The 21,603-nt window shown below is 40.4% G+C and overlaps 1 protein-coding gene across 12 annotated transcripts in view; it reads left to right on the top strand.

Annotated features, from left to right (window-relative positions):
• Window positions 1-21,603, top strand: part of TENM4 (teneurin transmembrane protein 4) — a 1,542,144-nt gene that overhangs the window by 1,377,086 nt on the left and 143,455 nt on the right. For all 12 annotated transcript variants that reach the window (XM_064720073.1, XM_064720105.1, XM_064720113.1 and 9 more), the window contains one exon: window positions 17,542-17,643. In XM_064720073.1, coding sequence (XP_064576143.1) covers window positions 17,542-17,643 — 102 coding nt within the window. The remainder of the gene's footprint in view (window positions 1-17,541; window positions 17,644-21,603) is intronic.

Here is a 21,603-nt window from a genome sequence, read left to right on the forward strand (position 1 = left end):
TGGGTGCCTGACAGCGCACTGAGTATTCTTCTTCCACCCTGTAAATATCTAAATCTGTTTCCGATTCAGTAATATTTAATTTTAAATTTGTTTGACCTGCCTAAACTGTTCATATACCAAAATTCATTTGGTTGTAATTTAAAGAATAGTCCATAAAACTAGCACTCAGCTTTCTTCTGACCGCAGTGTTTAATGGACTTTCTTTCTTTGCAGAAAAAAGCAAACTCATTCCAAAGCTGCCATTAATCCCTCTCCCAACAGAGGCATTGGTGTTGAGTCTCAGCTGTCTGCAATAGTTACCTAAGAGCTAGGGGCTGTAATTTGTCTTGGCAGGTTAATTAAAAAGTTTAGGTCTTACTAAAGCAAAGTCATTAACATCCCAATATTCCATTTTAGCACTAAAGTTTATCTAATGCAGAAATGGAAACTGCTGTAATGCTGTGTTTTAAATTCAAAACCTGGGAATGTGATGTTCTGTCTTGCTTGCAGCTGAGCAACACTAGCAGTAGTTACTTCTAGAAGTATGTTAGCTTAGGAAATTGAAATCTTACTTCATAGAATGCAGATTTACTTCCATTTAGTTTACTTTAGTAATTTGATTTTTTACTTACGACAACTACAGAAGCTGAAGACATTCTTCTGAAGGCAGCTTTTTGTCCTTGTTGAAGAATGTGTTCAGTTCAAAATTTCCCATCACAGGAAAGAAATCAGTAAGGCTCTTAGAGCAGAAAACACGTTTAAAGCACTGTCACTATTGTTCTTGTTTTCAAAGTGATGCTTAAGTGTTCTAGCCAGACTTTTCTCTTGGCCTCATTGCACTAATATAGGGAAAAACAAGGAGATTAAAAAAAAAAAGAAAAGAAGCATTCTTAATTTGCCTTTGAGCATCAAGGGAATGGTGAGGGTGAGAATCATGTCAGATTGTCTTCAAGGCAATCTTTTGTTTTTGGTTTTGCTCTGCTGTACCTCCATGACTGCATGATAAACAGAGCAGTCCATGGTATGGAGCCCATGATATATTCGATATATCCCCTGCTGACCTTGAATCATTCAGGGTTTTTGTGATTTAGAAGCAAGGACGTTTTCTTTTGCTACACAGGTGGGAATCACTTTATCCACTGGCAGCTGTACATCAACACAAAGCTGTAGTGTAAAAAACCTGTTTAAGTACAAGCTATGAATTTTGAAACAGACTTAAGTAAAAAATTTAGGTAGGAAAATGTGGCTTATTGGCTAGAATCTGTCCAGAAAAGTGCAGCATTTGTATAAGTACCATAAAAATCACTGTATTAGCCTTAACAAGGTGGTACCTTTCTTCTCCATCTAGTTTTCAACAGGTTGTTTGAAAAAAAAATAAATAAGCAGTCAGGTGTTTTGTGTAACTCTAATGCTTCAGAGCCTTTCTAGTGTATTCATGAAGTCTGGCAAGACATGGCTGCTAGATTGTAAGTACATAAATACTCTGGTACTGTAGTGTTACTATTTTTTTTCACTGCCCAAGTAAAGAGAATAAGGCAACCTGACAGTGCTTATGAACCAGTGTGTAAAGTTGCAACACAAAACAAATAAGTCACACATGATTGGGAGCCTTAGATCTGTCTGTGTAGGGTAAGGAACCTTCAAAGGAGTTGTGTTGCCTGCCAGAGGCAAGCTGCCATTTCATTTGATTCCTGTGGCAAGACCACCTAAAATATCTCCCTTTATTATTCCACTAACATAGGGTTTACAGTAAGAGAAAGTTTGAAAAGTATAGCTGTGATGCAGGAAGAAGTAAGATCCAATGATCTGAGAAGCAGACCAGCAGCCTAGAACTCCTGAATTCTGATTGATGTGTTAATTCCTCCCCAGCCTAGGCTCATGCTTCAGCTGCTCACTGTGTAAAACCAAGGAGAGTGACATTTCTCTGGAGATGCTGTGAGGATGATAGAACTGCTGGGAAAATGAATGAAGCATTAATTAATAATCACAGATAGTAGTAGAAAGCACAAAATTGATAATGGTGATCGTAATGATAAGTTCATAAAGCCAAACTGTGCAGTCATTGCTTCAGGCAAACAGCCCCTGCGAGTGAGAACTCACCAAAATAAATGGCAATAGCTTCTACTTCAGCAATAAACATGTTGGATGGAAAGACTGCTGATTTTCCAAGTCTTATCTGCTATGTTTCAACAGACCGAGCAGTTCAGAGCCAGCAAATCATTGCAGGCTCTGTATGACAGTATCAACTGCAATTACTGTGCAGTGCTTGCCTGGAATGATTTGGCTTCCATTATTCTAGTGAAAACTGGAGAAAAATGGAAAAAGGCATCTGTATTCCCAGTCTGATAACACACAGTTAATTTCATAAATTGTGAGGCTGTCCATTATACAGCTTTGGAATGTGATAAAGCTATAACTAAGTCCACTCAGGAACGTTAGCATAGATTTTGAGGGCGGGAGATGGCAACTTGGCCTGTTTTCTAAATGGGTGTGGAATCATCCTCACTGAAGGGCTAGGTGTTTTCAAAATGTGTGCCTGCTACATGCACTGAATGTAAGCCTGGGGAGAATACAGCCTTGTAAGGCCTGTCAGAGCTTATACTTCTGAATAATACAGGAAATCCAGGTGGTGGGAAAAATATCCTGGAAAAGTTTTCTGCCTTTAACAGCATTTTTATATCCCATTCTTCCAAATTACAATTCATCACATTATAAAGGAATTGACGGTCAAGGTCTTTCAATAATAAATTAACCTTTTTGTAAATTACATTGTTGGCACTTTCTGAAATTCCTAATAGAAACACTTCTTTGAGAAGCACCTTGTGGCTTCACAATCTGCCACGATCTGCCTGATAGTAGTAATTTATTTAGAGCAATCTTGTCTAGTCAAGCAAAACAGTAGGCTGAGGAATCAGCTGGAATCAGCACATCTGCGACAGATTTTGGCCAAAAGTCTGCTCAGTAGAAGCAAGAAACATCTGAGAACCTGAAAAGAGCATCTGTGGAGTCGAAGTGTCTTCCAGCAGCTGTTACTGCTGAGCTCAGGAGTCTCACCTGTGCAGGGCCATTGAGAAATCAAAAGGAAAAGCAAAATCAATTGTCTGTGAGAGGAGAGCATTGCTGTTTACCAGCTTGTCACCCAGCAAGCGACAGGAAACACATGTAGAACACCCGAGATAGGATGCAAGGTTTTATCTCATTCCTGTCTTCTACATGAGACAATGCTCAAGTTAAGAAAAGGACCATTCTTTCTGCTCCCTCTGCCATCTGTAAAAAAACCCTGCTGTAAGTAGTTTCCTCCACTGAAGTGCAAGATGAACTCCAGTGTGATTTATAAGGGGCTGCCAGCACATCCAGCGCCTGGTAATAGACACCAAAAGGCACAAGCCCTTCCTGCAATAGCCCAGAATGTAACCTACCCCATGCAGTCCCTAGGACAGCACTTCACACTCAGGAATGGAGAGTGTGAGCAGAGGAACACTTCATAATAGGACTGAGCTCAAAGGAGAAATTGCAGGGCACAGAAACAAGCATGGGGACTGGGAACCCTCCTTGTGTGAGAGGTGACAAGAATGGCGTCCTTAGCACTGTGTGAAAGTGCCTTTGTGTTTAGCTTATTCTTAGCAAAGGGAAAAGCAAGTATCTGAGTGGCTTTGATTTGCTTCCATTGCTTTTGCTGCTTATGTTTAAGCTAACTAAAGTCTAGCAATTTCCACTTCAGAGAGGGATACAGAAGTGTGATCTACTTAAAGTCTCAAAGCCATTTGTGTTATTTACACTTGCTTTGCTAATGTCTGGAAAAGTCTTAATTGGTTTCATGTAAATATTGAGGAGTCAGGATACTGTGCAGAGTAACATGGGATGTGATCTGTTCTGGCTTGCACAGTGCTTTTAGCTTCTTAATGCCACAGTTACTCGACTTAAAAGTCCCCCATGTACTATTAGATCTTCAGGACTCTGAAGGAGGAGAGGTGGTTTTAATGTCCCAGCTACCCTTTTCTGAACTTCTCCTTAGGCTAAAGAGGCTGAAAGTTCAGCAAGTACTTTGCTGAATCAGAACTCCTTAACTGCTAATGAGACTCCAGCCGCTCCGTGGAAGAGCTCAGTTCTCACCTATTGCAGGAGTATGGTCATCTTAGCCCTTCTGTTTCTGAGAGGGACATGGAGCACTTCCACCTTGTGGTAACCCTCTGCAGATAATTAGTTTGTAACCCATTCCTGCCCACACTCACAGCTCTTTTTTTGCTCTGCGTAGAAAAAGAAATACAGCAATATGAGAACTGTGCCAGGAAGGAAAGTCATCTAATTTTTGATGTTATTGATCTCTGTGCTACAAAATAGTAGCAGAGCTTTGCAGGCTCTGTAAATAGTTGTTTCAACTTTGGCTCTGTATGCCCCCCTACAAGCAGATGTCTGATGCTCTGTCAGATGGGTGATGCTTTTTTTTGATTACTCTCTTGCTGCTGCCAACCCTTTTTTTGATATTTTGTTTCCTTCTTTCTGCTCTTACCTAGCTTCTCTGAGTGTGGCCAAGCTCATAGGTTTCAGGTAGTCTTTAGAAAAGATACAGTCACTCAATTCATGTAGAAAGCAAAAAAATGCATTTATGAGTCCCTGCCAGGCTGTGCTAGCTTTTTCTTTCCTTGCGTTTTTGATCTCATGAATGACATTTTGTTGACAGGTCTGCTTACTGAAAATGCTTATCCTCAGAGCAGGTTCAAGTTATGCTGCAGCACTGCAAAGTGTCTTCCTTTAAACATCCAGCTGGCCACAGAGTGTGAGGGGTCCTCTGTGAGAATTGAACTTATCCATACAGAAGATTGGCAAGAAGACAGGAGATTGCCCTCTCCATCCTAGCCAAATCCAGCCCAGTCCGATAGGTTCAGTATCACAGGGCAGGACAGGAGTGTGGGGTGAACTCCCTCTGCCTGAGCTTTGTGAGCTGCAGGAATTCCCCACTCCAAGCAGGTGTTATGGTGTGCTTGGTGAAATTTCACTTTCATCCAGCCCATGTGCAAATCTAGTCTGTTCTCTTTATAGGGCTTAATAAAAAACAAGCATGGGCTGAGCCTGGATTTGGAACTAGAAAGAGGGCTGTGCAGAAGTGAAACTTTCCACATTAGCTTGCACTCCTTATATCCAAAGTTTGTTTGCTGTTCTCAGTAAAACAGTGATGATGATTTTGGATAGATAGTGACACAGCCCTTAAATTTTAGCAGCTGAAAGTCAACAACAGCTTTATCAGTGCACCCTTAATCTTTTCATGTTTTTCCTCAAAACTGATGAACAGCCTTATTTCCCAGTGAAGTGAGCCAAGAGGGTGAGCATGTTCCATAGTTGGAGTTTATCTCTGTGTCTGCCTTTTCAGACAGCTCCTACCAGATCAAACATTCCTCCTGGTTCTTAAATCCCTTTCAGCTTTAGTCAGTAATGTTTGTACGTGATCCTATGGTACACTGCTCCCTAAATGTTAACTGTAGCTTTCTGCCTGCTGCTGCTAAGATCAACAGCACTTCCAAGGAACGGGAAGTCAGACCAATTGTTTAAAATCTAGATGTTACTTGTAATGACCTTTTTTCTCTCTGCAAGTGTCTGAAACAATTCTTGCATAATAACCCTTCTTCCCAAGCCATAATGGCAGGCAAAATTATTATTTCAGGATTTTGCTATTGAAGACGTAAGGCATCTCTAATAAAGAGGAAATTAGGACATGTCTCAAAGATAATTAAATAATAAGAAGCCTTTAAAGGTCAAATGCTTGGCTGTGAAAACTTCCATGGCCTCTCTGTGTAGAGTGTATCTCTTCACTGATGATCAGTGAATAAAAGCAAGCAGTAGAAAATTAAAATGTGTAAAGCTAGCTTAGTTTTAAAGCAGAGATGCAGTAACGTATTTAATGTTATATTTGAACTTTTTCTTTAATTTTTTATTTTGATTTCTATATGTACACACCTCTTTCAATAGGTCTTACAAGTGATAACTTGAGTGGAGAAAATAGAAAAATGGACAGGTACTTTCATTTATATTGTTGTATAAAAGAAATTAGGCCAGGATGGATGCCAGTAAGTATTCATCTCAGTAGAAGTTAGATGTCTGAGTGTCTTTAATGTTCCAGATTTTGTCTGGTTTTAATCATGCTTTAAAGTGGTAGAAAAATGAAGGTAGATTTGTCATTTTGAAAAGCTTTGCCTACATCTGTACTTACATGGACTGGTAGCATTGAACTTGCATGTCCATGTGCTGCTTTCAGGCAGGCAAGTTCACTTGATCTGACAGAACTTGTACAAAAGGTTTATTGATTGGGGGAATTACTTTAGTTTTAGGGTCAAGAAAAGGTTTATTTATTGCTGAAATATATGCCTCCTTCCTTTCTTTCTTTCTTTCTTTCTTTCTTTCTTTCTTTCTTTCTTTCTTTCTTTCTTTCTTTCTCTTTCTTTCTTTCTTTCTTTCTTTCTTTCTTTCTTTCTTTCTTTCTTTCTTTCTTTCTTTCTTTCTTTCTTTCTTTCTTTCTTTCTTTCTTTCTTTCTTTCTTTCTTTCTTTCTTTCTTTCTTTTATTCCTTTCTCTTATTTCTTTCTCTTATTTCTTTCTTTCTGTTATTTCAGTCCCTGTGTTTTTCTGTTCACTTTTTTTCAGAAGAGCATAATTCTGCCTTAATAACATGGCATGTAAGTGCTGTCTGAGGGGTTCTGGAGAAATGTGTAAAATGGTGCATATGGTTTTCGTTTTTACACTTTTGTATATAGCTCTTTCCACACAGCCCAGACTGCGGGCTAATGTAAGCACAGCTTGTTTTATTCCTGTGTTGTATTACCGAGCTGCTAGAGCAGCTTTGTGCATGCTTTTCTTTCCATGAATGCTCCCTGCTAAAGCACAGAAATAAGATTGTGGGAGTTACTCGTCCGCTTTGGCAAACAAAAAGAAAACTCTTTCTGTGCTTGAACAACAGACACTTTAAAGCCTCACTTTTCGAAAGGCTGTATTCACGTGTACATACTTGCATTCAAGACCACAAAAAAACAGAAGCCAACAACATCAGCATCTCAGGAGTCACTGGACCAATTTTCATTTTCATGGGGGCCGAGCAGATGAGAGGGACGTGGTCTGTGCAGTCACTCCTGGCATATGTTGACTTTTTCAACAATACCAATTGGTCTGTATATTAGATGTGTGGCTGCTTTCTTTTGCTGAGTGCTACAACAGTCTCAGAAAAAGTTCCATAGATTATCTTAAACTGATTTCTAGACAGCTTGCCAGAGGCTCTGAGAAGGAGCAAGATTTGACCACATATGTGCAGCAGGTCTGCAAGGGGCAGGAACAGAGCCATAAGTACTGTTTTTGTTTGCCTCTGACAGAAGACCACCAGAACAGAAGAGTTCAATGCAGCTGCCACAGATGCCCCAGAGAACTGGGGGCATCCCTTCAGGGAGGCAAGGCTGACAAAGAACCTGGAGGGGAGTCAGGCTCTTGTGTAGCAGCGGCTGCAGGTCAGGCATCCTGCTTGGGAGCATGTCCCTGGCACCAGGCACTTACATAACTGAACCTCACATATGAGTCATTCCAGCCAGTGCGTCCTTAGTTATCAGCTGGATATATTAACTAAAGACTTGGAGTAAAATTAATTTTTATTTGTTTTATGCACCCAACATTACAACATTGCCAAGGTTTCATGGCATTTGTTTGACCAAAAGAGATTACATTTGTAGTTCTCCGTGTGTGTATGCAAGAATGGTTTGGGTTTTTTCCTCCTGTAATACACCAACTTAAAACATCATTTAAAATGAAACTCAAGGCCAGATTTAGCCTTGCCCTGAGCTATGACAGCAGAAAATGTAATGTACTGAACGTGAAGTAACTTCCCTCTTGCTAGTGCAGCTCCAGAAGTTGAACCCTGAAGGCTGAATAATTGTTGTTTCCTGTATTAGTTTGTAACAATTTATGAGAGTGGGAAGGAACAAAAAAAATTCCCTGGGGAAATAGGGGATATGAGAGTTTCATCTACTGGAGTGGAATTCAGATTTAAAAATATTCCAACTGCAAAAAAAGGAATCTAAGAAGAAAATAACTGTTCACAGTGTGTCTTTCTAGATCTCCACAGCCATGTCACAGTTACGTTACAAGTATGGATTAAGGTCTTATTGTGCTTGGAAGCTGCATTGTAGAAGGAAAATTGAGAAGACTTCAGTCCAACAGCTACTCTTTGTTTAAAATCATTCGCTGAATTTTTTTTCCCAGCTAACTTCCAACCTGTGATCACATTTCAAGTGCTTTGGAACAGAGGGTGTTTTCAGATGGTCAGTGTATGATTCCTTAAGAACTTCAAGACCCTTTTGTGCTTTTAGCATTGCTTACGTTGTAAGAAAACAGTGTTCCCTGTTTGGCCCTATGGACAGCAGAAATACATTAGCAGGATTTCCTGAAAGTTGGTGAAGTCAAGGGAGATTTTACCATCAAGTTAAATGGTTATATACATCGACCAATGCCCAAGTGCTTTTGAAATCCCATTACACTTTATGCTTTCAGCCATCTGAGAGCTTCAGATTATAAGGCATTCTGCCCTGGAAAGATTTCTTCTTAATAAGGAAGCAGTAAGAGAAAGGAATGAATCAGGGAGATAAAGATAAAGCTCTCTCTCAAAGGGCAACCCAAATTCAGACCAAATGTGGCAAAGGTTTCTGAAATAATCAGGCTTGTTCTCTTCTTTATTTACTCCCCAACTATTCCCATTTGGTCCCTCTTTCTATAGAACAGAAGTTCAAAATAGGACAGAAAAAATCTGACGTTTTAGTATTTCCAGCTGGGACTGAAGTCAAATGTGCTTGAAATAGTGTGAGAAAGACTGATATGATTGTGGTGAGAGCCATTTGAGTACCTGGATATACATCTGAAACCTGGCCTAAAAAACAACGTATAGACAGCTCAAGGGAAAATGTGCTCACATGATGTACTGTGAAATTTGGCAAAATCAGCCGCTCTTAGTTTCAATAAGCGACCTACCTGCGCCTGAGCACCAAACCTTCTGTGCTTCACCATCACCTTGTAAAATGGCCCAGCCTGCAGAATCACTTCTGGCAGGGGCAGGTTTCTCTTGTCAGTACCCTCATGGAGATGGGGGTGTATCTGCACTTGCAAATTGCTTTTTTAAAACGTTCTTGCAGAAAAAAGAGGAGAGAGAATAACATTCAATTCATTATTGTGGTTATGTCCTCTCTCACTTTCCAGGTTCAGGAGTGATTTAAAGAGCTGTTTAAAAGACTGCCTGCTTGTTGCCCTTTTCCTAATTTAGCATCCTTATACCTGCATGTGAAGATTAGGGTTCCACTGGGATGTGAGAGCAAAACAGGGTTATATGCATGGGTCCTTAATTAAAACAGACCTCCCAGCCTTAGGAAAAAGAAAAGAAAATAAAAATCTGGCACAACATCAACCAGCATTAGTAGTATCAGCATCATGCTAGTGCCCTACAGAAGAGGAAACTGTGAAAGAGCACTCAAAAATAATGACTGAGTTTCCATGATGATGTCAAGACTTTCACATATCAGGCTGCCAGGTGTGGAATACTTGAGCTAGAAGTATAAATGCTGTACAAAATAAAAATGAAGCAGAAAAATTGAAATCTCAGCAGGTGATGATGTACTGTAAGAAGGAATCAGTCCTTTAAAGCTTCTTCTAGGGAAGGAAGAGGAGGAGCAAGAGAATATCAGACCCAGCATTTCCACATTTCCTTTGTTTCCAGGGCATTTTCTATCTACTTACCTTTGTTTTCCCTTTTTTTTTTCTTTTTTTTTTTTTTTTTTTGGCTCATAGTGTCAAATCTGATGCTTGAAGACATCTGAAACCTGTTTTATCCCCTCTCACCTCCACGTCTGCCTTGGCATTGTTATAACAATTACAAGGGCAGTGACAGTTCTCTAGGCTGAGAATCCAGCCTCTCCTGCAGTGAAATTCAATTGAGTAGCATCATTTCTTTGAAAAATAAACAGGACTGCAAGCTCTGCAACTGGGAAGTAAATTAAATGTGTTCACAGAGCTTCAGAATCCTCTTTGCCTTTCATGTTATACTGCTTGACTTCCTATTAAAATTATTGCTAACGTAGTCAGGGCAGTGACAAGGAGCATTTTTGTGAAAGAGAGATGTTATTGCAGTGAACTTCTAGGTGTCAGTTTTATCCTGGACAAGCAGATCTGGGAAAAATAGTATGTGGCTTTCTAAGGTTGCTCTAGTGCAGCAGCAAAGAGTAAGGTGAAATAATGTGGTGTCCCTTCACTCTCCCCAGCAATATGATTCAGTGTACAGTGAGAGGAATGCTGGGTGCTCCTCATGGCCCTTTTGTACTGTTGTGGCTGACAGAGGATTTCAAGGTCAAATACAAACCATGGAGTGTCCCTGCTTGCTGCCTTGCTCCCTGTGCCCTCCCTCCCTCCCAGCAAAACGTTTTTGTTAGCCAGGGGAGCACAAGTAGGCAGAAAATAGATCAGTGGACAGCTAGAAACAATATATTTCTGTGTAACAATAAATGTATGTATTTGTTTGATACAGTAAACAATTCTATTCTAATTATTTTATTTACCTCCTTTTTTAGTTTACTTGCTATTTTTGAATTAATGCATCTTTGTATAGAGATAGTCAACATTTATTAGGAAAGGATAAAAACCTTTTATTGTACCAATTAGTATGTATGCAGTATCTTCCTGGGCTGGTAGATGAGTAGCTGTGGCAATTTATTTTAGGCTGAGCAGCTACATATATCTTCTCACCATAACTGAACGAAAGATTTTGAGGCCATTTCTTATGTAGTGGTGGAGTAGACTACTAGTTGAAGGGACCAGACAGGATACTTAAAAAATCCCTGCTCTTTTCTTTGCATCTCATTTCTAATATGGAATATTCTCACTGGTACAAGTTTTTTGTATTCCTTGAACCTTGATTCCTGAACTGAGATTAGCGTTGATTCATTAAGGTCTAATTGTCCTGCTCTAGTGCTGTTCATATATGTTTCTGACACCAAACACTGCCATCTCCAAAGTATCTTTTTGAGATTATCAAATGAAACAGCTACATTTGAATTCATACAGCCACATAGCACTGAATGGCATTTAATCAGTTCTTAGAAAGCAGTCCTGGTGCTTATTAACTCCCAGAAAGCTACTGCCTTCAGTTGCCAGCTAGATAACTATTTTTTTCTTTGCCAATAGATAGTTGCCTCTAAATGCCTAGGGAATGATGATGCTTGGTGGCAAGTGCAGGCTATAAAATATTTATCTTTAACACACAATTGTATTACTGCAGCCTCTAATAGGATTTGGTGTCAGGCAAACATCTGCCTTGGCCTCTGGCCCAAAGATAGGGAAACAAGCTATTAAGTTGGATGTTGCATAGTAAATAAATAAGGCAGAAATACTGTTAAAGTAGCTGTACTGCTGACCAGCAAACTTGGTGAGTATATAAAAAAGAAGTCCATCAAGAGTCTAGAAATTTGTCTAGCTTCTTAATCTGTTTATTGTGTTGCATCTGGATAAAGGTAATTCATGTCAGTAGTTGTGAGCCAGGCTGACAGATCTTTATAGAGTTCACCACAGTGGAATTGGCTTTCATGGGGCTTTTTGTCAGCAGCAAAGTGGTCCCCTGAGCAGACCATTAGCCTGGGAGCTTTGTCGCTGTCACATGAGTCAATTTATAATGTGAAGCAAATGCTGTGTTGTATTTGTGTGCGTGCCTCAGATTAACAACATTTAAAAAATGGGAATGGTAACAGTTAGTGATTTCATGTTGAACTTGATAATACCCTTAAACAAAAGATAGTGTAGTGTGAAGTCTTACTGTGGGTATGGGCTGGATCATGCCAGTTTATGGCTTCTCTCAGAGTAAAGGGTGATTACAGTGGGAAAACTAGCAATGGGACAAAGGTTTCAGCCAAGTTTCCCTCAAAATCTGCCAGCTGTGAGTTTACTTGTACTGAAAAACATCCCCTGAAAGAAATGGCAAAAATAGCAGATCAATGTTATTTTTTGCAATATGTTGAATTATAGCTGCTGAGGATACTTAGAGATTATTTTTTTGTTTCTTTCTTTGTTTGCTTTGGTATTTAAAGCTCATGAGCAGAAAGGACCTTAAAGAGTACTTCAGAAGAGTTTTGCTCTTGAAGAAGTCTAGGCTTTTGCACTTAATGGATGTTTTCCCTTTCTTATTTTTATGAATCCAGAAAGTGTTTTGTACATCCTCCTTTTCCTGTCTGGGGTAGGCTGTCCTAGAGTAGAGAGTACCTGCTCTGTCAGACAGGGTATTTCCATACCATTCTCCAAAATGACAGTGTGGATCTGAAGACCAAGTGTCTCTTTATGTCATTTAGACTTTCTGTCAGAGAAGTATGGATATTTATAATGGAAAACTGAGAAGATGCCCAGAGGGCTTGAGCAGCTTTCCTATGGAGACAGGCTAAGGGAGTTGGGGCTGCTCAGCCTGGAGAAGAGACGGTTCCAAGGAGACCTTAGAGCTCTTCCAGTACCTAAAGAGGCTACAAAAGAGCTGGAGAGGGGCTTTTTATAAAGGCACAGAGTGATAGGACAAGGAGGAATGGCTTTAAACTGACAAGTAGACAGGTTTGCGTTAGATATTAGGAAGAAATTCCTCACTGTGTGATGAGGCATTGGCACAGGCTGCCCAGAGAAACTGTGGTTGACATATCCCTGGAGGTGTTCAAGGCCAGTTTGGATGGGGTGTGGAGCAACTTGGTCTAGTGGAAGGTGTCTCTGCTCATGGCAGGGGGATTGAAACTGGGTGGTCTTTAAGGTCCTTTCCAGTCAAAACCATCCAGTGATTCTGTGACTCCGTTAAATGACTTGCTTTTTCAGTTGCTAATTAGATTGTGAAGCTGGCAGAACACTTAATTCCATAGGCAAGCTTCTGCATTCCCTCTTAGAAATCCCACACCCCAAGTTTTGCCTATGCACCCCTGGTGTGAGTTGTTTGCTTTTGGAAGTTTCACTCCTGCTGGTGGTTGAAAGGTGACATGGAAACTGTGTTTTCAGTGTTCTCTTTTCATTCAGCAGCAAAACCTGATGATGGCATCATGCATCATCCATTGGCTGGCCCTCCAGTTATTAATCTCTGCCCTTACTGGCTGGTGTCAGTCAGATCTCTTCAGGGATTTGGAAGCCAAGTGAAATCTGTGGGAATCAGACTGGAAACAGAGAACATATGTATCTCTTTCTAAAATAGAATTGTTCATGGTCTCACAGTGAACTTTAACAATTAAATAAAAGAAAACAAAAACATTGTCATAATTCTCGAAAGGAGTTCCCATGGTACTATTCATAAAACACCATATGGAATTTTGTATATACTGGAAAATACTCCTCTAATTATGTGAACAGCTTACAGAATAAGCTGTGTAATGGAGACTAGAAGCCAGCCATAACTGCAGTGGCCTGTTTTTGCTTATTGACTGATAGTGTGTCACCTCTCTAGCAATGCTGACTGTGAACATACTCAAGACAGCTGCTTTGTGCCACTGACTTAGGGACTCCATGAATGTTAAAGTTGTGTCCTTCTATCTCCTATGATAATAATTTGGCTAAGCCCTAGCTTCTGAAAATGTCTGCCTGATTCTTTATTCTTTCCAGGGTTCTCCCACCACAACTTCCTAATTTCTGATGCCAAGTCACCCTCCTCCTCCTGTTTAGCTTGAAATGTAGGTGTTAGAGCACTGTGCATGAATGTGTGTGCACTTACACATGCCAGAAGGGCCAGAAACTTTTCTGAGGTGCCCTACTGGCAGTCTGTAACCACTGAAACAAAATTCAGTCCTAGGATGAAAACAGAGGTTTTTTATGAGAAGCCTTGAGTGAGTATAACTTGCTAATGCCTGCAATTTCAAAGTAGAAAGAAATTCCATGTTGTGATTCTGCCTAAGAATATAAATAGGAGCAAGTTCAGTGTTGCACACGCAGCTTGCAGACTTGCTCCTCACAAGCCTTAGTCTCTGCCTTGTTTTCTGCTCATTAGCTGTGGAGTTTCTGAGGAAAAAAAGTGTGTTCATTTAACACTTCCTTTATGGAAATACTTTGGAGTTGTTTGGGAGTAGCTTTGAGACAAAGATGCACTGCATGAACCTTCTTCACTTTTCAGAATTGATTCTCAGTAGTGAAGAACTTTTGGGAGTGTGTGAAGACCTTAATTGCCCTGAATCACCAGGAAAGTTTGCATCCTTAACTGCTAAAAAACAGCAAGTGGCACAAGTCACAGAGGGAGTGGAGTTTCTTTTCACTTCATCTCATCTATCAGGCAGGTTATTCCAGGGCAAATAGAGGTAATGTAAAATGAGAATACATTAAAAATGTTACTTTTGGCAATATTGGAAAAACAAGGGACATCAGAGAAAGCAGTGAAATGGGATGAAAGGATTTTTAAGGGCCTACTCTGTTATTAATAGCAGAGGGTATTCAGGCCACAAGTAAGAGCTATTGAGGTGCTTCTGTGAGGAAGGTAAAATGGGTTTCATCCACCTGTTTTTAATTCCTTTTGAATTCCTTTAGCTACTCTATGGCATGAGACAGTTTGGCCAGCCTTGAAAAGAAGTATCTGGGAAACCAAAGATGGAGGAGGTAGTGACAGATGAAGTGGTATGTGTGCATATCACTGCAGCTTTACAATGAGGAATGCCAGATCTGCATATGAACCAGAAAATAGATGTGAATTTTTTTTAATGTGTTAGTGTGAGTGACTGTCAGCAGGGATCTGCCCCGTTATAGGTGTCTGCTGAACCAGTCAGAGGAGGAAAGGATGCATCACCAGAGTAAAGGTTCTTACATGGATTTACCCAGAAATTCTGGAAAGGTTTGTTACCTAAGCACAGGTCTGCTCTGTTTCTGTGGTCACTCTGAACTTTATACATAGTCGTTGTAGTGGACAATGTAATTCAGTTTAATCTGCAGTGGACATTGAATTGGTGTGCAGAGTCTTACCTGTCTTGTCCTAGGCATCACAGACACACCAGCTGAACCGAACCCACTGTAGCTGCAAAATGTTGTTTCCAGTAAGAAAGATTGCCATTTAGCTGATGTGGTGCATTGTCACACTTTTGGAACAGTTGCCATGCTTGATGTTATGCTACTTTTTAGATACTTTCTAGATGTTTTTGTGGGTCTTTTTACTATTTTACTTAAATATTTTATTACAAAAATATACCAAGAAAACTATATGAATATTTACTCCTTTCCAAGATCTCAGTTTAGTCCATTAAAGTGAAAACTTGGGAAAAAATTTTTAAAAATAATTTTTAATATTCTAAAGGTGTTGTTAATGCTGTGAGTCTGTCCTGCATCATGACCTGAGGTATTCCCCTTGACTTCAAAGGTCACACATGTTATATCTGTGCAGGGTTGCTCCACCTTGCAGCCTCTGACCCAGCTGGAAGTGGGGTGGTGAGGTGTCATGGGACAGCTGCACTGATGCTGAATAGCACAGCCCTTCTCTTCTCAGTTTTCAGGCAGCAGGGAAAAAAAATACTCTAGGTTTTTTTTCTGCTGCATTCCTTTTTTTTGCCACCTTTTGAGCTTAACCACCTCATCAGAGGGTCTGACAAGTGCCAGAAGCAGCACAAAAAGAGGGAGCTTAGAGTTGTTCTTAGGATGAGTAGATTAGAGGAAAAGGACTGACCCTTTCAGCAGCAGGAGTGGTTAAATCTCCTTGCCCATCTCATTATCTTGTTTCGCAGAACTCACACTCTCTATGTTCTTCATGCGTGTAAGTATGTACATAAATAACTTCCTTTTCCTAAATCTCTGGGTATATTTCTTGAAGAAAAGAAAAATATAAGTATTGTAAAAAAAGCATAGAGGAAAAAAAATCATAATGTGCATTAATTTTTGTTTTCAACAAAAACAAAACTCTGACATTAACCTGTGTCAGAGTTCTGAAGATTGTATACACATGGGCTAATATTAACTTTTGATTTACAGGATAGATTTGTGTTTATACCTGCTATGAAGTAAGAGATTATATTCCTAAATATCATTATAAATGCACAAGGCCTTAGTTGTTACATCTTTATTCTAGGAAGCATGGCTGCTCTTTAACTAGCAAAGATGGCAGCTCAAGCCTAAAGGGTTGACTGCATGTTGTTCCACACACCATGAAGTGAATACCTGCTTAACTACTGAGTGTTAGAAAGCTGACAGCACTTCCTTGTACCTTTCTTGCTGCATGGAGCTGTCTGCTTGTGAGATGTCTGAAGCCAGGACTTAAAACATAAATGCTTTAAACTGGTTTTATTATTTAAATTTGCTGTTATCCATTGTGAATTATTGAATTCTACCACAGCCTTTAAAATGTCCTTCAGAAACCTCTGCTCTTTGGCAGACACCCATCCAGAAACTGGCTTCCTTTCATTTGTGATTGGAAACTAATCTGCACATCTCTGCTGTCTCTGGTTCTCTTCACTTGCACTGATTGGGAGTTTACAAATAACTTTGCTCCCATGAGGTCGCATGAAGTGTATCTGTGCAAATGCAGTCATTATTCACAGGGCTGAGATTTTCACCCCACTCCATGTGTACCACCAGTGCTGCTCTGTAACCAAATCCAGTTTTCATCTGATAGGCATCTCCCTTAGAGAACATGTGAAATAGCACTTTAGAATGAACCATGGTATTTATTACAATGTCTTTCAAAGCCCCACTCACATTTACTCAGTCTTCACTCAGTTTAGTGTAAGAAAATAAGATTATTTTCATTTCTTTTTGATGTGTTTATCAGCTTGTGTTGTTCTTTTATGAAAGATATGTTTTAGTCCCAATATTCTGAACTCTCTTCGAAAGAGAAGTGCTAGATAACATTTTGCTTACCTGTTAACTTCCCCTGAAAAATGAATAGCTGGTGTTTTTGCCAAAGTCAGGCAATTTAAGATGGTAACTAGAAATAGAAAATGTGAAATAGACCCATTCCTGTTCCACCAAATAGAATATTAGCCCCAGCACTTTCAGCTGTTAAAGATACAAATGATATAAAGTATAATGTATTATATTCAATATAATATTGCAGAGCAAATAAGAAGAAATTTGGTTAGAGGTATTTTGTGTACAAGCAGATAGGATGAACCAAGGGTCTGTGTTCAGTAAGTTCATAAGGGAGCATATCTATCATCACTCAGCTCTTTTTGGCACAAATAAAGGCCTCAAGGTCACTTAATCAAGTCAACAAAACTGGACCAAAAGTGTATGTTCTGCCATGAGAATGGTGTGTATTGCATCCCTCCAATAAATTCAAAGACGAAAAATGGTTGTAAAAATATACAGAAAAAAAAGACATTTGGAAGTTTTCAGGTACCGAGAGAATGCCCAACCTGGTGGGTGCTGAGCAGCTCATATTTAATCACAGAATTTGCAGTTGAGCCATCCACTGATGTAAATGAATGAGCAAGGTTTAGTGCAGCTCACACTAATGCTTTCAACCCAAGTGCAGCAATTGCTTTGAAGTTTCAAGTGTCCTGCCCATCCAGAGCTCTCCTAAACTCAGAGGTGTTTTCTTGCCTAAAGAAGTGTCTGAATTCTTTTTTTTTTCCAGAATCAGTGGATAACTGTCCCAGTAATTGCTATGGGAATGGAGACTGCGTGTCTGGGACTTGCCATTGCTTCCTTGGCTTTCTGGGCCCTGACTGTGGCAGAGGTAAGAATTTATGCCTGGTGGACTGTTACCCTCTCCCATTCAGTTAACTTTTTGTCCTGGAAATTATATTCATGACAGTGCCTTCTGCAAAGTACTCTTCACCCAGTGTGGGGATGCTGCAGTAGAGTGGAAAGAAGTTGATCTGTGAATTTTGTTTGCCACAAATTTGCTAAAATTTCGATCAGCAGCTGAGGGGCTCGTGGATGTTTACCCTGGAGAAAAGAAGGATCAGGGAGCATCTTACTGGTCTCTAGAACTACCTGAAGGGAAGGTGTAGTCAGGTGGGGATTGGTCTGTTCTCCTAAGTAGGTGATAGGACAAGAGGAAACATCCTCCAGTTGTGCCAGGAGAGGTTTAGATTGGCTATTGGGGAAAATTTCTTCAGCAAAGGATTCAGGATGCTCAGGATAGTGGTGGAATCACCATCTCTGGGAGTGTAGGTGTGGCATTTATGCACATGGTTTAGAGGTGGGCTGGCAGTGCTGGGCTCAGGGTTGGACTCGATCTCAGAGGGCATTTCCAACTTTAATGATGCTGTGATTCTTTCCTAATCGTGCCTGCTGTGCCCTTAGCAACAGCACAACCCCTTGGGCTGCTTGTGGACAGGCAAATGTCGTGTTGGAAATTTTCTCTCTGGAATTGACTTTAGAAAACAGGACTTATAAATGTGGCATTATGGTTTGTTTAGCAGAGCACTTTTATCATGGTGTGGCATGACAGTATAATGATACTTTCTTTTAAGATACTGATTATACAGAAAGTACCTGGCAAGTCTGCCTGAGCCTGGCTGTGGGGAATAGGGCAGTGTTAGCATAAGGCTAGGAGTGGGATAATGGTAGGAACAACTGGTTACTCTGGCCAAAAGTGAAAACACTGGGAGGACTGGGAAGGAGACTTACCCCAGTAAACAGTATAATATGTTTTTCTGCTCAAGTGATAAGTATTTTTAATAAATGGCTTTGGAAGGGTTTTCTTTGGCCTGAATTTTTTAGGTTATTTAAACATTTAAAAAACAAACTGGAATACTTTTAGTAAGAACACATTTCAAACCAAGATATGAAAACCTTGCATGTGGGAAATGACAGGATACTGTGCATCAACCTTTTCAAGGCCTTTTTTGGCTCAAACAGTCCAACAAACTAAGTACAGATTTATAAATCTGGAGAGGGAGGTAGCATAAAAGGTTAGTGCCCACCCAAGGAGCTGCGGTGAGGCTGCAGGTCAGGTCTTTACCCCAGCTCATCGCTGCTTTGGAAAGCAGGCTGGCGCCTTCCCAAGAGAGAGCTAAACTCTGTCCAACCCCAGCCCTCTCCCCCTCCAGCTGAGCTGGGTCACATCCCAGCAGCGAGGCAGGAGACAGAGAGAAGGAGCTGAGCACCCCCAGGGCCGGCGGGAGCTCCCTGCCAAGGCAGCGGGGCCGGGCTGAAGCCGGCGGGGTTTCAGAGTTCACAGCCCAGTAAGATGGATGTGGCAAGCTGTGTCCCTGAGAGCTGTTATGTCAGACTTCTTGCTGACTCAGGTTACACTTGGTTTGCATTTCCTTACACTTGGTTTGCATTTCCAAGCTCCTTTTCAAATCCCTAGAGCTGGAGACAAAAGGAGTTTTTTCCATGTCCCATAGCATATTCCAGCTCACACCTCCTAACTTTCAGTAGGGGCAGAAGTTCAGGGCTTATTTCCCTCAAGGCTCCCTGTAGAGTCTGTGGAGAAGAAGAACTTTCTTCACTGTGAGTCAGAGTGCTTAAACTCTTGTTCTGAATCCACTTGCAGAGGAGCTCACCTCCCCTCCCTGGCTACCCTGAACTTTCTCAGGCTTTTCAAGGGAGCGATGTGAGTCTCCCATTTCACCAGAGCACATGCTCCAGCTGCTATGAACACCTTTTGTTAAACTCTGTCTTTTCCTTCAGAATCATCTGGGTTCAGATGTTGCACTCTGCCTTTAGGAAGACAGAAAAATACCTGGAATGCCAAATTTATGTTTGTATATGCATGTCCATTCACTGAGTGTGTTAAATATTGCCATGAGCATGAGATGCAAGGGTTCCAGGATTGTCTTGTTGGTTTTCAGGGGCATCCAAGACTCTTCTTTTGATCTATAAGTCCCTCAAAAGGCAGCGTGTGTAAGGCGGTTACAGTATCCATCTGCAGCCCTTCACAATCCTTGTGCAGAGCAGTAATCCTTAAACAAGCAGGTTCCTGCTCACATGAAGCATTCCATGGATTTCCTGGGTGTTCCTTTATTTCAGTTCAGCTTGTAATTAACCATCCAAGTGAATGGGAAACTCTGGAGCAGAAAGCCTTTCACATTTTAGTAATGGTTAATTTCTAATGTATTATTAACTAATTATTTAAAAAAAAATAAATGAGAGCAAGTCACCAGAGGTGTATTCCATAGGCGTTTTGAAGGTTTTCTTGGACATGGGAGGTGGCCCTTTCAAGTTCTGTTTAAAGTCAACAAACAAACAAATGATCTTACTCACTGATGCTCAACTTTGCAAGAAACAAGAGTATGCATTTGGATTGCTGCTGTCATTACCACACTAGAGAATTACTGTAATTTTGCCATCATAGACATTGTTGGAATCTGAATGATCAAATAATAATTATATATCTTTATATATGGAAAAGAGTTGCATAAATACCAGGAGAAAAAAAATCAGAAACCTCTTTTGTGTCTATTCATTATTGCATGCTACGCAGGAGGTCTTGTTCTCTCCATTGCCTTGACATTTGAAGCAGTTCTTTCCAGGTGATGCTGAAGGACTTCTCCACAGAAGGCTCTGTGGAGTGTCAGTCTCAGTGCAGATGGTCAGTAATTTATCTGATCTTTTACTGAGTGATCAGCTGTCTTGTCAGGAAACCTGTAAGTCTTTCTCAGCAACCTCTCCCTGGTTAAAGGCAGTTATTCTTTCTTCTTGTTGAAAAGAACTGCAGACTATCCCCTGCCAGTGGCTTGAAAGAACAATGTCCATTACTGAGCATTGAAATTTGAGATGGGAGGGGCAGAAAATTCCATCACTTAGCTGAAAAGTGAAATTACAGAGTGAATGTGCTGTGAACCATGCATACAATACAGTGTATCTTACACAATTTAAGTCTCATATTGTGTAGGTAGATACTATCTTGCAAATTATCCACTTACAATGCACCACGGCATCGGCATCGTGTTTCCTTTAAAGTGAACAGAATGCTCCTTAGTAATAACAATTGCCAAATTCCTTTCTTTCCTAAACCTCTTTTATCTTGGTCAGGCAAATACAGTTCACTGCATATCAAACTGGTTTTACAGTCAGAGTTGGCAGTGCTTTGTATTTTATTGAGGCTGCTGTAGTTCTGGAACACTTAAACTGACTTGACTAGGACGTGTGGGAACAACTCATGATGCACTTTGTGAGATTACTGTCTGAAAATATAGAAGAGAAGGAGAGGAAAGCTTTCCTTAACCATGTAATACCCCTTCCCACACATAACCAAAGTCAGGAACAAAGCAAAAGAGAATTCATCACATGCCTAATCCAGTTGGATTAAGCATCAGAATGGAATATTCATTTCACATTTGTCCTCTATAAAATTGTTCATAAATTGCCTTTCTGAGAGGCAGATGAGAAGACCAGCTGCTCTCACCTAAGGCTGATGTGCAACAGTGAACAAGAGCAGTCTGTGTTGAATATATGTCCTTGCAGCAGAGTTTGAGCAAAATAAAATTAAAGAGAACAAGACTTAAGCAAGAAGTTTCAAGGCAGAGTGAACAGGAAAAAGCTGTTGTTTCTGAGGGACTGATATCAGAATCTTCCTTGGCAAAATCAGAAGAGGGGACAAAAGGAGTATAACGTGGCTGGTGTGGAGAATGCCATAGGGAGAAGACATCATCTGAAAGGAGCTGGAGAAAGCTTGCAGAGCAGTGATTACAAAAAGCTGTCATCCTGGAGGCTGAGGTCTGGTCCTTGATGCCCTCAGCTT

Source organism: Zonotrichia leucophrys, chromosome 1 (genome assembly GCF_028769735.1).
Source record: "Zonotrichia leucophrys gambelii isolate GWCS_2022_RI chromosome 1, RI_Zleu_2.0, whole genome shotgun sequence".
NCBI lineage: Eukaryota > Metazoa > Chordata > Aves > Passeriformes > Passerellidae > Zonotrichia > Zonotrichia leucophrys.